This window comes from Sitodiplosis mosellana, unplaced genomic scaffold, assembly GCF_009176505.1.
Source record: "Sitodiplosis mosellana isolate CC-2019 unplaced genomic scaffold, AAFC_SMos_1.0 Smas_scaffold_6150, whole genome shotgun sequence".
Lineage (NCBI taxonomy): Eukaryota > Metazoa > Arthropoda > Insecta > Diptera > Cecidomyiidae > Sitodiplosis > Sitodiplosis mosellana.
The window spans coordinates 136673-151617 of record NW_022601391.1 but is presented as its reverse complement, the minus strand read 5'-3'; the positions used below and the strand labels follow the sequence as shown (position 1 = coordinate 151617).

Sequence of the window (14945 nt, the reverse complement as noted above, 5' to 3'; positions counted from 1 at the left end):
GGATCTTCATGTTTCTTTGACAGCCCAGCTTCGAATACCATGAACAACAATTCTAACGCGTTTTAAATTAAATAAAAACCGTTCTATTTTTGTACAAAATGTTTGCAAACTTTTCTTTTTTTTCCGATTTGGCACATTTACTTTTCACACAAGTGATTATGATGTGGATATAATGAGACTGTATTTTCTCTTCTTTTCCTTTTTTCTACCTATCGTTTCTCTTTCTCTTCCTCTCTCTTTTCTTCTGTTCGACGTCGTCGTCACTACTGTTGTCTTTCGAATTTTTCTTTTTCATTTTTGGTTCTTCTGTCGTTCACGTTCCAGTTCAATTTCCTGTTGCTTTAGTTCTTGTTCCGCTCGTCCAAGTCTTCTCTGGTTACTGGAAAGCAGGGATAACTAGCGATCATCAATACTTTTGTATGCATCGATTTTCCTCTGCAGTTCTCGAATCCGTTCTTGAATTTTCTCCAACGAATCTGCGTTTAGTGTGTTCACAAAAATGTTAATTGGATTCAGTAGCACTTTCATCATTTTTCACATTCACCTGACATTTTATCCGTTATGAAAATTTGTGTTCAAAGTGAAACAAATATGATGCAACTCCTGACAAAGTGCAGTTGGACAAGCGACTGATGATAGTGAGCTAATGACACTGAAGATTGCCCTTTTACGAACGAAGGAACAACATTAAAAAGAATTGGTCGGAATCGGAATATTATGATAAACAATATTTGCAAAGGTTTTTGTTTTGACTTGGATTTCTTTATTAAACAATTATGTTAAAATGTTGTCAAATTTGGTCGATCATTTATCATTTTGGTTTTCCGTTCGAATGTTGATCAACTGTTTCAGCCCATCATCCATTTTCTCCATTCGTATGATTATTTTATTTTTCCTTTTTTTGTTTAGTGTTTACCCGGCCATCCACCTTAAAAATAAGTATCTGCGACCTGACGCATATTCCATTTTGTATCATTTACAGCAATGAAGATAGTGGATAATACAGTTCGATTGTTTATAAACAACCAATATAAAAAATATTTGAATTCGCAGAATAAAGTGCAAGACACTTATTTTTAAGCGTGGATTATGATTCGCGGGCTATTGCAATGTTTTCTCTTTTTCTGTGTATTTTTACGATTAAAAGTACAAACCAGTGTTATGTCTAGGCCACAATAAGCGTAGCGATGAATTTATTCTGAATCCGAATATAATCCCATCGAATTAATGGAAAACAAATGAACTGCTGAGAATAAAAGGCTGACGATTGCAGTTTTTTCGCAAAAGCGGGATAAAAATCAGTTGCACGCAAAAGAGACATTTCAAAAGGTTGCACGCAAGAGAGAAGTATATCGTTGTTGTAATCACGGCTTGAAAATTCGAAATGCGACAAAATAAAATGTTCCGTTTGCGTGCAACCTTTTGAAATGTCCCTTTTGCGTGCAACTGATTTTTATCCCGCTTTTGCGAAAAACTTGCAATCGTCAGCCTTTTATTCTCAGCAGTTCAAATAAATAACAAAGGATGAAAAAATGAGCACATACTAAAACATTGTTGTTAAATTTGAACAATTCACCACTACCCACTTCTGAATGACGAATTGTTGAGAAATGTCATCTTGATGATCTGCCATGCATTCGCATATCCATTGAGGTTGCTGTCACCAAAACTCTGTATCTGTACCAAAAATTTTGCGTACAACACCAATCAAACAAAAATCTTTGCATGCCCTTTTCTTTAAATGTTTTATTTTTGAATTAAAAGCGAAAAAATCTTGTGTACAGAAATTTACTATTGGTAAAAAAAATCAATTTGTATTTTTTTTTTGTAACTCTCTTTTCGGTTCTTATTTCTTTGACATGTTTGCTCCATTGCTATTCGAAGCATTCACTCCATATGCTTGAGCGTATTGGGCCCAATTTTGCCATCCTTGGTGATTGCCCGTGGTCTGTGAATACGAATTAAAATACAATTAGAGGTAATTAATATCGATGTGAGATTTGGAATAATTTTTGTTTGTTTGTTTTATTACCTGTTGCTGTTGTTGCTGCCACCATTGCGTATTGTTAGCTTGTTGATGCTGAAAACGATAAAAATTAATCAAAATTAGGATCATCCATTAAATGTACATGAAATTTTTATCGAATCACTAAACTAGACCATCCGAATAGTTTTAAAAAGATTGCATATATCAGTTCACTGGCCCATTTGATGACAAACTTCAAAATGAGACTGTGTGTAATTGTCTCGCTCATTAACCAATCAATATGCTGAATACAAAAAATCGTGTTTATTATATTTACCTGCGGTTGGCTTTGATGCGTAGTCTGCATGAGGGGACCTTGCTGTTGCCATTGCAACCATTGCTGCTGTTGGGGTGTATAAGTGCTGGTTGCCGCTGTCCAATTACTCGATGATGAAGACTGTTGAGAAGACGACTAAAATTAAATGGACAGAATTCGTGTTATTTATCAATGAAATTCCAGTTGAATCATAAGATTTAGAGTAATCATGAGAACTTTTGAGAATTATGGAATAAATATTTTTGAATTATTCACAATGGTACATACCACAGACGAAAATGAGCCATAGTCACGGCTGTTTGAGCCCATCGTTTGGGAGCGATTGTACGATTTGTTTGCGTTCCAATGACCGCTGCTGCCTTTTGAACTGTAGCTCTATGGAATGCAAAGAAAAACGAATGGAAAAATCATTGCATTTCTTTGTAAATCGATTAAAAACTTTGAGCTGTGCATAATTAATAATCAGCTATGTGGAATATCGATAGAAAATTCATTGGCCCAATTTTTGAATTTGTTGGCATAGAATAAATAAATCGATTGTTTACTTACACTTCTGCTGCTTGAATGGTTGTCTTTGTCTCGCTTCGATGCACCGCCTCCGTGCTTATCACCGCGTTTATCACGGCTATCTTTGTAGTCACGATCACTTCGGCTTCCGCCACGTCGATCATCATGCCTTCTGTCACGGTGATTCGGATAGTCATATCGTCGATTTCCCCAATTACCGCCGCTGCTACCACCGCCGCCGCCACCACCACCACTGCCGCTTCCGTGCCATTTGTCACGACTTCGGCCGCCACTGCCGCTATTAACCCCTGCAAACACAACAAACACACAATTCATCAGTTTCATATTACGTTTACAATTCAAATGTGAATTGGCCTTGGGCATGGAACACCTACCTCTATTATGCCACTGAGATGATGAACCTTGTTGTCGCCAACGACGATCTGACGATGATTGGCCCCAATTTCTTCGGTCTCGACCATATCGATCACGGTTATCGTCTAGAATTTTTTTCGAAACGGAATATTTAGTTTTCTTAATGAAAATTTCCCTTTCGGTAAAGATTGAGGAGCGTGATTCAATGTGAATTCATCAATTTTTTGCCATTTTGCAAAGTGTTATTATAAATGAATTTGCATCTTATTAGCATTTCACGCGATAATTTAACAAGTTGCAATCGATGATTTTGCCAGCACAATTGCTCAATCAACAGTGTGAAAATGCCAATTTGAATTGATTCATACCTCGTCGGCGATCACCACGATCATTGTCACGTTCTCTTTCTTTCACCGCTTTTTTGCCTTTTTCATTGAACTCTTCCACCTTTTTCTTTGCGTCTTCCTCATTCAATTCGGTGTATATAACCTCATCAAACCAACCGAAATCGGTAGAAGGCAGAATAAAGTTAGCTGCAGAAAATTAAAGTACAAATAAACAATTGAATCATACGAATAGTAAAAGTTTTTGAAAAAGGAAATGGTATCATCGCAAATATAATATTATTTCGATCAAGTCAAAGAACTACTATGGTAAAATCATGTAGCAGGTTGGATGAGGGGGGGAGTTACACAAATAGAACTTGTCCTCACTGAACCATTAACATGAAATTACACCAGCCAAGCACTTGATGCGGTTAAAGTGGCTTTGATCGCAAATTACTTACCTTTCATTTCATTTAGTGCGTTGTCAGAGACGGTCTTTTCGGTTTGTTTGTCATAACGTTCTTTATAGGTGGTATCATCGGGAATTATAACGGCAGCGATACGCTTGAAATCACCATAGCCCTTCATTTTTCGACGTTGTGCCGATGCCAACACATTCGTCTATCGAACGAATGAAAATTTATTAATAAAATTGCTTGGATGCATTTTCCCGCCGAATGTTCATCACACTTGACTTTGTGTAATTTTGATAGTTACAAGATAATTGAAAGATAATTCTAATTCAATGCACTACATTTACCTGATCCAAAATATAGTTTCGTCGTTTCTTAACAGCAAGATCTTGAATCGAGTGAAGTCCTCGTGTAGTCCAGTCTATGAAACGTTCCCATCGTCCATGTGAATGATGCTTTTTCCTTGATTCTCCACATACCTATGTGAGAAAATGAGTTCGGTTTCGATGAAATTTATTTTCAGGAATTTCAAAATTTGCACCAAAAGATCCAAATCCAATTTGGAAGCGAATAAAAGGAAATTCACTTACCGTCATTTTATCGAGTAAATTCTGTACACCAAGTATATTGTAATGTTTTTCAACATTGTCTTTGGAATGCTGAGTGGCCCAGTGTGTTTTGCCGGCGCCGGGTAAGCCAATTAAAAGAATGACTTCGCATTCTTTTCGAGTTTTCGGTCGTTGGTAACCCTGAACCAAATTCTCAATGCCAACATTTCCAATCAATTCATAGTCGGGCAGTAGTGAATATTCTTTCTGTTGCGATTCATTTGGTTTGTCTTTTTCACCATTTTTGGCTTCATTGCTGTCACCATTTTCGGAAACAGTTGGTTTTTCCTGTTCGGTGCTTTCATCTTGCACATTCTCTTTCTCCTTTTCTCGCTCTTGATCTTGCTCTTGCTCCGCCTCTTGATCTTGCTGATTCTCTGGTTCTGTCTCTGGCTCTTTTGTTTCCAGATTCGCATCACCCTTTTCCGATTTCTCGTCGTCTGGCTTCTGTGACTCGGAGTCCGATCGTTTTCGTTCATCTTGTGTGGTGGCCGGTGAGCTACTCTTCGTTGAATCTTTGCTTCGTTTGTCTTTATCTTTGTCGCGACGTGAGCCTTCATCGCGCCGTGATCGATTTGGACGTTCTTCGTTAACAAGCAACTTTGAACATTGGCCAAAGTTAACGGTGAATGCAAGATTTTTCGTTAGAATATGTGGATATAATGCTGCACCATTCAGGTCATCTTTGTTAAATTCGAATGCAGTCCCTTGTGGCTCTCCGTTCACCGTATATGAAATGATGCACGGTGTACTGTCCAAATCCAAGTAAACGCCAACCACATCGCCACGCGAACCATACTTTACGCCGTAATCGCTGAAAACACTATCGCTGGCTTTTTTGGCGCAACCGCTATAGCCAAATGATAGAGGACTCTCGCCCAACTGTAAGTTATCCGATACTATCGACCAACCACACCGCAATTCATACAAATTGCGTTCGTCTGATAAGTTTTGTATTCGATTGATTTCATTGACTTGAACTTCGTAGCAAACTTTTCCCTTGATCACGCCATAAGTGGATCGAGCGCCAGCCCATGCCAATGCAAGAGCACCATCGGACAATGGACGTGCCGAGCATAGATCCGACTTGTTAATGGCCAAATTCAAATCGGAATCGTACCAACTCAATAAAACGGCATTTTCATCGAATTCCGGTTCGTCTTCTTCGTTCGTGAAATCGTCAATATTGCGGGCGGGTGAAGCACGTCGATTGGCCCGTTTGGCTGGCGGTGATTTCGATTTTGTTTTCGATCGAGAGCGTCGACGCTTCCGGCTCTCTTGCTTCTCCGCATCCTTTTCGGGTGTGCTTCTTTCTTCTTCCCCCTTGTCCTGGCTCGGGCTTCGTTTTGTTGCTTCGGCTTCGTTACCATTCTTCGATTCTTCGTCAGCATCTTCTACGATCGGTTCATTTGACTCTGATAATTTCGCTTCTGTTATTTGTTCACTTTCAGTTGGTTCGTTTAGCTCATGATTTGTATCGCTGTCCGCGATATTTTGATTGGCCAACTCTTCCACAGTCTCCGTTTCTTCTGTTTCCATTGCCTCGACCGCTTCGCTTACGTCATGACGACGCTCAGCCGGCTCATTCGAAATGTCATCATTTTGATCATAATTATTCTCGTCCGCATTGCTATCGTTTTCACTTCGTGAGGACTGACTATCGTCTTCCTCTTCCTCTTCGGACTCTTGCTGCAGCTGCTGCTGCACTTGCTGTTGATTTAAGGATGGAGCCTCCGTTTCTTGTTGATAATATTCTTGTTGCTGCTGTTGCTGTTGTAGTAGTTGTTGTTGTTGTTCGAATATCGGCGCGTCATCTTCTATTGGAGCCTCATATTGTGGTTCAGTTGCCGGTGGCTCTTCACTATAATGCGTCGATGTATCTGGTAGCACCGGTGGTTCTGTTTGTACTTCAAACTGCACTTCAGGTGGAAATTGATTTGCGGTAATGCTCGAATCTTGTAGCTGTTGTTGTTGTTGTTGTTGCTCTGTTGAAAAAAATAACATAGAAAAAAATCAACATTCATTATTTTGCATTCGAACGTGTTAATTTTTGGAGCCGAAATGAAAATAGCAATTTTTAACCGTGTTTCATGTTCAAAATGTGGTTTTTGCATATTTTGGTATATTATTGAAGAAAAGTCATGCATGGCATACATTCACAACATGATAACCATGTGTGTGTATGTGTGTATGTGAACGGAGTATAGAATTTCAAGATGGCGATGGGAACTCAAAGCGTATATATATTTATACAAAACAAACGCTACGGAAACGATTGATAAAACAAGGGGGAAAAAAAATGCAAAACACCAATTTTCACATGAAACCGATCGAATCGATTCCATCACCGCAATGAACACAATCGATGATGATAAAAACCGTTTAACAGTCCGAACATTGTAGATCAAAATACAAACCAAATGAATCGTCATCTGAGTGTACTGCAGTCAAATTTTGTTGTTCCTGGTCCAATGCGGCTTGTAAACGTGACACTAAAATGGCTTTAACACCCTTTTGATCGAGACCGCGAGCCGCTAATTCAGCACGTAATTCCACAACTTTCAATTTTGCTGGATCCATTGTGGCACAAATTCGATGAGCACATTAAATGTTTGCTCACTCTCGCTCAATCGGCAATTCGCAATAATTCTTTCTGTGTTTTTTTCTCCCTTCTTCTGTTCTTCTTTCGGTCGTCACTTTTGAATTCACACCGAGATAGATATGGACAAAATTGAACGTGTATTTGTTCGTTCCTTCGTTGTTTCGATTTTCCCGCTCGAAAGAAAGAAAAAAAAATGTTTGCATGCAATGCGTTTCTCAAATTTGTTTTTCCGTTTTGTTTTATCAACTCGATGTTCGTATGCACTGTAATATTTCTTTTTTCTTTCGCTCCAACACTAATCACCTTTTCGAGAGTGTTTATAGATTTTTTTCTTCTTTCTTTCGTTTTCTCACTCTTCTGTCTTCTCTTTACCATACGATTAGATGCACACACTCCGATTTGTTATTTACCTCTCTCTGGTTGGTTTTTTTCTTTCTTTTTTTCGCATTCGGTGCTACTTGTGTGTGTCTCTTATCCGCATCGACGGCGGCGTTTAAATAAATAAATATCAATATTTTATTCGCTATCGATATTATTCGATATTTTAATTTACAATTTAACTAGGTAAAAATACAATAATTGTATTATTATTCATCACTTCAGCCACAAATGAAATATTCTTCTTTTTTTTCTTCTTCTTTTCGACGAACGAGATGCGCGCGAATGGCGATTGCTAGGTTGTGAGTGCTTTATTTTTGCTCTTCTTTTTCTCTCCCCGTTAACAACTCTGTGTGTGAAAAACGCACGCAGAACCAACACACAAACGCCGACTGTCATGTAGGCATTTCACTGTTGTTTTTTTTCTTCTTAATACCAACTGTAGTAGAAAATAACCGAGTGGAGAGAGAGAGAGAGAGAGAGAGAGCGTGTGAACTCGTTATGCAAGTATTAGTGTACGTAGTACAAGTATCGGTTGTATGAGATGAGAGAAAAAAGCGCAAAATGTCGTTCTCATCAACACACTGTTTGGTTGTCGTTGTCGTCGTCTTATGTCACTTGAGCGTCATAAATTTTTCCATTGATATTCTTGCCATTTTGCATTCTAATAAATGCGATAAGCATGCAAATCGCTCAAATTCTTGCATCAACAGTGGGATTTCATCAATGAAACACATTGTTCGTAATGAATTCACATAAAATTTCCAAAGAAATTGCATATATTTTTGGAATATGTTTCACATTCAAAATTGAATGTCCGATGTAGATAGCGCCATCTAACGAACGCAGTAGAATTTCAACGCTATTTTCATAAATGCCATGATTTTTCAAGGATAATTCTACGAGCAAAAAAAAAAGACCAAACTTCCACTTTTATTCTCAAAAGAATGTGGAAAATCGTAGTAAATCTGGCAAATTATCGTAATCTTACACCAACCAAACCGATTTGCCGACAAAGTATTCACTCACACACATTGAGTCCCATCTATCTGAGTATGCATGACATCGACGTTTGTGAAAGTCTGCTTGTCTCATTCGTACGCACCCGCCTCTACTCGAAATACTTATTGTCGCGTTTTGGAGTTTGAACATACAAATATTCAACCCAAAACAATAGATACATAGAGTTATTTGAAACAGAACCAAAAAATAGTAAAAACATTGCAGTGTGGAAAATACGTTTGTGTTCATATCAAGTGATTGTGGCCTTTTTCTTCCATTGATACGATAAAAAAAATAACGCACACGATTCTTGAGCTCTCGACAAATTCCATTTTATTTGTTTTTTTTTTTTCTCATTTTTCTAATCTGCGAAAAATCAAATTTCGTTCGCCGATTAGGTGATAACCGATTATTGGGTGATTTGATCATCAAGCGATTTAAAGTCAATTCGTTTAGCTACGAATTGCATTTTTTTTCTTCACATCCTGGCCCATCGTAACGTCGGCCAAAATGAGTAATTGCTTTAGTTCGCCCGACGAAAATAAAGATGAACAAGTCTACAAGCCAGCAAATGCACGAGGATGCACAGATGTTTTCTGGCTCGTATTGTACATCATTTTTTGGCTGTTTATGGTAAGCAAATTTTGACATCTTAAAATTACACCAAACAAAAGATTCATTAAGTAAATGCAATTTTGTTCGTTCACCCTATTGAATTGATAGTGCTCCTTTAGAATAAAAAAAATAGGGGGCTTTGTTTTGTCATGATTATTTATGACAAAATTAAATTAAATTTGCCGCACTCCCACTAGTTTTTTTTCGGTGTGTTTTCCGTATAATGTATTCACGAATCTGGTGCGTTAAAGGATAACAAATAGTGTTGCGTGTTTGAAAATCGTCAGTGTTTGAATTTCGCTTTTCACTGCGGTCATTAACCGTATTTTGACTATCCCTTGTGTACAATAAAGTCATACGCATCGGCTGTGTCGTGCAAATTTGTGGAGAATGGAGAACCATTAGTCATTTGTGATTTTTGCATGTGTTAATTAAGTGCGCCCATATTTATATGAATGACCACAAAGCGAAGCATTATTTTTTTACTCTCTCTCCCTCCCTCCCTCTTTCTTTGTGCTTTCTATTCTGAACAGATGAAGAAAAAAAATCCACTCGAATTTAATTTATAAAATGTCTCATTTCAGATTGGTATTGCGGTGTTTGCATTTGTATATGGGAATCCGGTTCGTTTAATTAACGGCTTCGATTCGTTCGGCAACACGTGTGGGGTGGAGAAAAATGAAAAATTTCAAAATTTTAAACTCTCCGGCCTGAATACGATCGATAAGCCAAATGTAATGTTCCTTGACATTAAGGAATGGCGCCAAACACTGAAGCTATGCGTAAAAAGTTGTCCAGACCGTAACATCATTACCAAAGATCAATTGTACCAGTACTACAAAGAAACCGATAGTCACTTATGCCGATATGATTTTAATATGTCACTATTGGCAGCCCCCATTCCAAAAAATATGAGCTATTTCAATATTCTTGGACCCTGCCCCGAGCTACCCATCTATGAAAGGTAAATTAAAATTGTGATCGACATGCTTGTGCTTGTGTGTGTATGTCTGTGTATGCTAACATAACAATTGTCCATATGATCTCATCAATTATGAATTGCCCCGTCAATAAAATGTATGAATTAATTTTCAACAGCACCGCTTTGTTACATCGGTGCATTCCAACCGGTCATGATGCCATCCAAGAAGCGTACGAACTGTTAAACTCATGGAGTGTTGCCCAGCAATTATTCAGCGATTTGTACAGCACTTGGCAAACCGTTCTAATCATGTGCTTCGTAGCTTTTGGTTTGTTTTCTTTCATTTTTTACACATTCATTCCGTTTTGTCTATTCTTTTGAATAAATGTCGCGCTATAATTTTGTTATCACATGGATTCAACCAAATTTGTGTCATTTGTTTATTTCAATACAGTTCTTTCGATATTTATGATTGGTTTGATGGGCGTTCTGACCAGCATAATTTCATGGTTGATTTGTGTATTTGCTGTCATCGCAAGCATTGCAATCACCGTTGTACTGTGGCTGACATATTTCGATGTACGCAAGACCCAAGATGCCAAGATAAAATACTCCTTTTTTGAGGAATTCCTGCGAAATGAAACTATGATTTATTCTATGGCAATAATAGCCACCGTTATTATGGTAAACCCCGATTTTACATTGATTTACTCGCTTCGACTTAATGACACGCAACCAAACATTTTGGCCAAATATTCATTTAATTCAATTATTTTGTTTCTTATTGCGCGTTTAGATTGTCGTTATAATCGTGGTGTGTATGTTACGAAAGAGATTAAGCGGCATGGCTGCTTTATTTGAAGAGGCTAGCAATTGTATGTTGGAGATGCCATCGCTAGTGCTTCCATCGGTTCTTGCTTCAATTCTGCTCTCGTTATTCCTTGCATTTTGGATTGCGGTCGTTGTATGTTTGGCCACCGCAAATTATCCCGGCATAAAACCATTACTTAAACAAACCCCAAGCAACATTACTGAAATGACCGCCGCACCATCACCACCGCTACGTATACGAAACAACACAGACGTCGATTATAAGTCATTCACTCTAATCGAATACCACGAAGCCGATGTATTACAAAACATGCTCTGGTTCTATTTTATCGGATTGATTTGGACATGCGAATTCATATTTGGTAAGCAGATTAATGTAAATAAGCAACAAAGCACACGATTTGAACAAATCGGATGTAATTTACCTGCTTTTGGGAGCTGTAATTGCATTTTTGTCAAAGTATTTATAGCAATTGTTGGTCGTTGTGTTCAATAATTTCTATTAAGAAAAGAAAACTGAACAGCAAACTTGTGTGCAAAATATAATCGATATTTTTAATACTCATCGACCGTTTGCTTTTAGCATGCCAACAATTGGCTTTGGCTGGTGCGGTCGTATTTTGGTACTTCCGCAAACCAACCGATTCACCGGTTACAACTGCCATCTGTAAACTTTTGAAATACAACCTGGGATCGGCTGCAAAAGGATCAATTCTTATTACTTTATTCCAAGTTCCTCGCTTGATTTTGACCTTTTTATACGCAAAGTGAGTAATTCTAGATTTTTTCTATGATTTTTAATCAAAATCGTTTATTATACATTTTTACTAAACACTTTCCGTTTTTTACTCCCAAATTGAAACAGGATGAAGAAGGGAAGCGATAAGGGATCGGAGTGTGCGCAATGTTGCATGAAGTCGTGCATTTGCTGCTTCTGGTTTCTCGAAAAATTCCTCCGCTTTTTGAATCACAACGCATACACTGTCATAGGTAGGGAAATTTGAAAATTGTTGTAGTGGAATGGGACGGAAATTTCATGTAATTTCACTAGGGGCATATGAGTAAATTTTACCACGCAAATTTACACAAATTCAAGCAAGTTTGTACTAAATTATGCAAGTTAATTGATGTATATTTGATGCAAACTTGTAAAATTTGAACGAATTTGCCCGATTATACGAATTTGCCCGCCATACTTTTTCATATTTGCCGTATTTGTCATATTTGAATATACTTTGCCATATTTGGCTATATTTGTCATATTGGAAGTGGCAAATATATATGTTTATTGCCAAATATGACAAGTTTGCGCAAGTTTTTGAAAATATATCAAAATTTAGAAAAATATCGCTATCAACACAAATGTCATTTGCCCCAATTTCACGTGGAAAATCCAAATCATCAAAAATGGTTTAATCAATATCATCACATTTTATTGACATTTCCGAAATTATTTTTGGTACCATACACTATACCTTATGAACTTTGATTTTTGGTTTATCGATTAATTCCTACCTCATTTCTGGGAAAAAAACAAAACATTTTTTCTTTCATTTTCTCTGAAAAATCATTTAATTCGATTCCTTCATCCCATAGCCATTGAAAATATCAACTTTTGTCCGGCTGCTGGAGTTGTAAGTTTCATTGAAATTTTCTTCCATTTCTTCTTTGCATGCTAAATCTTAAACAAAATCCTATCTCTCCCTTGCTGGTTCTATTTCTCCTTTAAGGCTTGGAATGCTTTGATGGCAAATAGCATTCAAGTGGCAACAATCAATGGAATTGGTGATTTTATTCTATTCTTGGGCAAATTGGCGGTGGGAATTGTTTGTGGATTGGTCAGTGTTTTGCTGTTGCGCAATCGTGAGGATATCCACTTCTACATGATTCCATGCATTTTCATTGGAGTCTTTGCATTCTTTATTGCCCATATCATCCTCTCTCTATTCGAGGTGACGATTCAAATAATATAAATTAAAATCAATTCTTACTGTATTAATTATTTTTAAAAAATCAATTTAATTTTTAGATGGTGGTTGATACACTATTCTTGTGTGTATGTGAGGTGAGTTAGTGCTGAATTTCCAAAATTATAATGTGAATCATTAAAATTCATGGTTTTTTTTCTGACTTAGGATCGTGCCATCAATGGACCAAATGGAAGATACAATGATTCCAAATTGGCTCATTTGCTGGGTGAAGAACCGACCGAACAACTCGATGGCCAAGTCGTCGAAGAGACCATACGTCAGGTTGAAATGGCACCAATCAATCGACAGCCATTCAGCTCACACGCCTGAGTATCGTTGACAGGGAAATAAATCGACATAAACCGGGCGGATTTAATTGATGTGCCTGTGTAAGCGCTATTACTTTTAGAGGCTTTGATATGAGTTTTATATTCGTGTCCATGACGAAATACAAAATTCGACCAGTGTGTTTATGAACAAAATGAAGAACCTAACAACAAAAATAACGGTTAGCTTTAATAATTTCTAAATTATTTTTCGATGTCTAGTTGATATTGTATTTTTGCTTTAAGCTTCATTTTTACCGTCCGATGTGACATAAAATTTCTAATCAACTGTGTGGTTTAGTTAAGAGACCAAAACAGAAATGTGATGGAATTTTTTTTGCACAGTATATTCTCTACGGTAAACAAACAAAAAAGTGATTTTTTGAGCAACGACGAATAAGAAACGCACTTAATTAGTTTTTACTAATCTCATTGCATCTAATTTACAACGAATTGTTATAATTGCGCGTTATTGCACATGGATTTCTCATCTCAAGTTGATTGCGACTTGAATGTCCCCGTATAGGAAACATTAACATATGGAGAATTTTGATAACAATTCGTTTTATCCAATTTCACTAGAACAAAACCATTTCCTAACAAAAAAAATTCTATCGTATACTTCAAGTTCTGATTTGCTACATTGAAATCCTATGAACGCTTTGCTCGTAAAATACTATGTGCCTAAATTTTGCGATGATTGTATTTCAATGATTGGAGCCACATCGAATGGCTGAATCGCACTCAATAAAGTTGAATCGCCAATGAATCGAAGGCACGAAAAGCTTCATCAAATATTTGGCATTCCTCACAATGTCTCGAATTAGCGAAATCTATCCAAAGTATTGAACTATATGTACGAAATTCCAAATTGTTTCAGCAAAAAGCATTCCATTCATATCGGAACATTGCAAGTGCATATGCCAATTCTTTTTTTTATCATTTAAAATTCGTCCAACTATTCTCTATACGGCATTGCATGCCAATAAATTGTAATTGATGTAAACACACACACACATACACCGAGCACATTTATTGCTAAACGCACATTTATATGACGCACTACGCACTACGCACTAACCAATAACATTCAAATTGTCAGTATTCGTAATGATTGTTTTGCAGAATCATTAACCCAACATCCATTGGTATGGCAGAGAAAAATTATTGTTTCCATTTTGCTAAATGTCGTTTCGTAGATTTTTGATACGATTTAGCGCAATCAAGTGAATCACGTTTTTTTTTGTGCTGGTGTCTACTGTTCATCGCAGTAGTTGCACGCACAACTTCCATTTATACAATGAACAGAAAAGGCAATAATAATCACTTTTATTTTATTGAGTACAAAACTATATAAACCATTGCATCTTCCATTGCGAGATCAGCATTAAGTCAGACAAAAAAAAGAAACAACAACGAATAAAATTAACATTTCAAGAGTCCATTTTTTCTGCTTTTCTCCTATAGATGAGAGTATATGAGAGTATTTTATAAAAGTATTCAAAGCATTTACAAGATAATATTTTAAAAATATATTCGTATTTATACATCATTTTTTTAAAATCTGAAAATTTAACAAAGTTAAACAACATTAAAAGATCAACGCGTGTATTATAAATATATTTATCACAAATAAAAATTGAAATAGATTCAAATGATTGTTTTATTTTTCAATTGATGAATACGTGTGCCGTAATCTGCCGAAATTCTTACGTAATATCAATCTTATGGAATTTATCTGTCTGGTTGTGTTTTTGGTTTACATCT

The 14945-nt window shown here is 36.8% G+C and overlaps 2 protein-coding genes across 2 annotated transcripts; one reads left to right on the top strand and one right to left on the bottom strand.

The window, feature by feature from the left end:
* Window positions 1–1720: 1720 nt before the first annotated feature.
* On the bottom strand, window positions 1721–8127 carry LOC129573929 (heterogeneous nuclear ribonucleoprotein U). The gene is made up of 11 exons (XM_055455125.1): window positions 6950–8127; window positions 4515–6517; window positions 4272–4403; window positions 3973–4132; window positions 3554–3718; window positions 3206–3310; window positions 2853–3118; window positions 2571–2678; window positions 2304–2438; window positions 2033–2080; window positions 1721–1948 (listed from the first exon to the last, which is right to left on the bottom strand). Exons 1-11 carry the CDS (start codon window positions 7110–7112, stop codon window positions 1847–1849), a joined length of 3387 nt encoding a protein of 1128 aa, XP_055311100.1. The 5' UTR covers window positions 7113–8127; the 3' UTR covers window positions 1721–1846.
* A 131-nt stretch (window positions 8128–8258) lies between these two features.
* LOC129573930 (choline transporter-like 1) lies at window positions 8259–14833 on the top strand. The gene is made up of 11 exons (XM_055455127.1): window positions 8259–9147; window positions 9714–10093; window positions 10228–10379; window positions 10506–10735; window positions 10848–11244; window positions 11466–11649; window positions 11748–11872; window positions 12479–12516; window positions 12613–12834; window positions 12912–12947; window positions 13018–14833. Exons 1-11 carry the CDS (start codon window positions 9025–9027, stop codon window positions 13180–13182), a joined length of 2052 nt encoding a protein of 683 aa, XP_055311102.1. The 5' UTR covers window positions 8259–9024; the 3' UTR covers window positions 13183–14833.
* The last annotated feature ends 112 nt before the right edge of the window (window positions 14834–14945 follow it).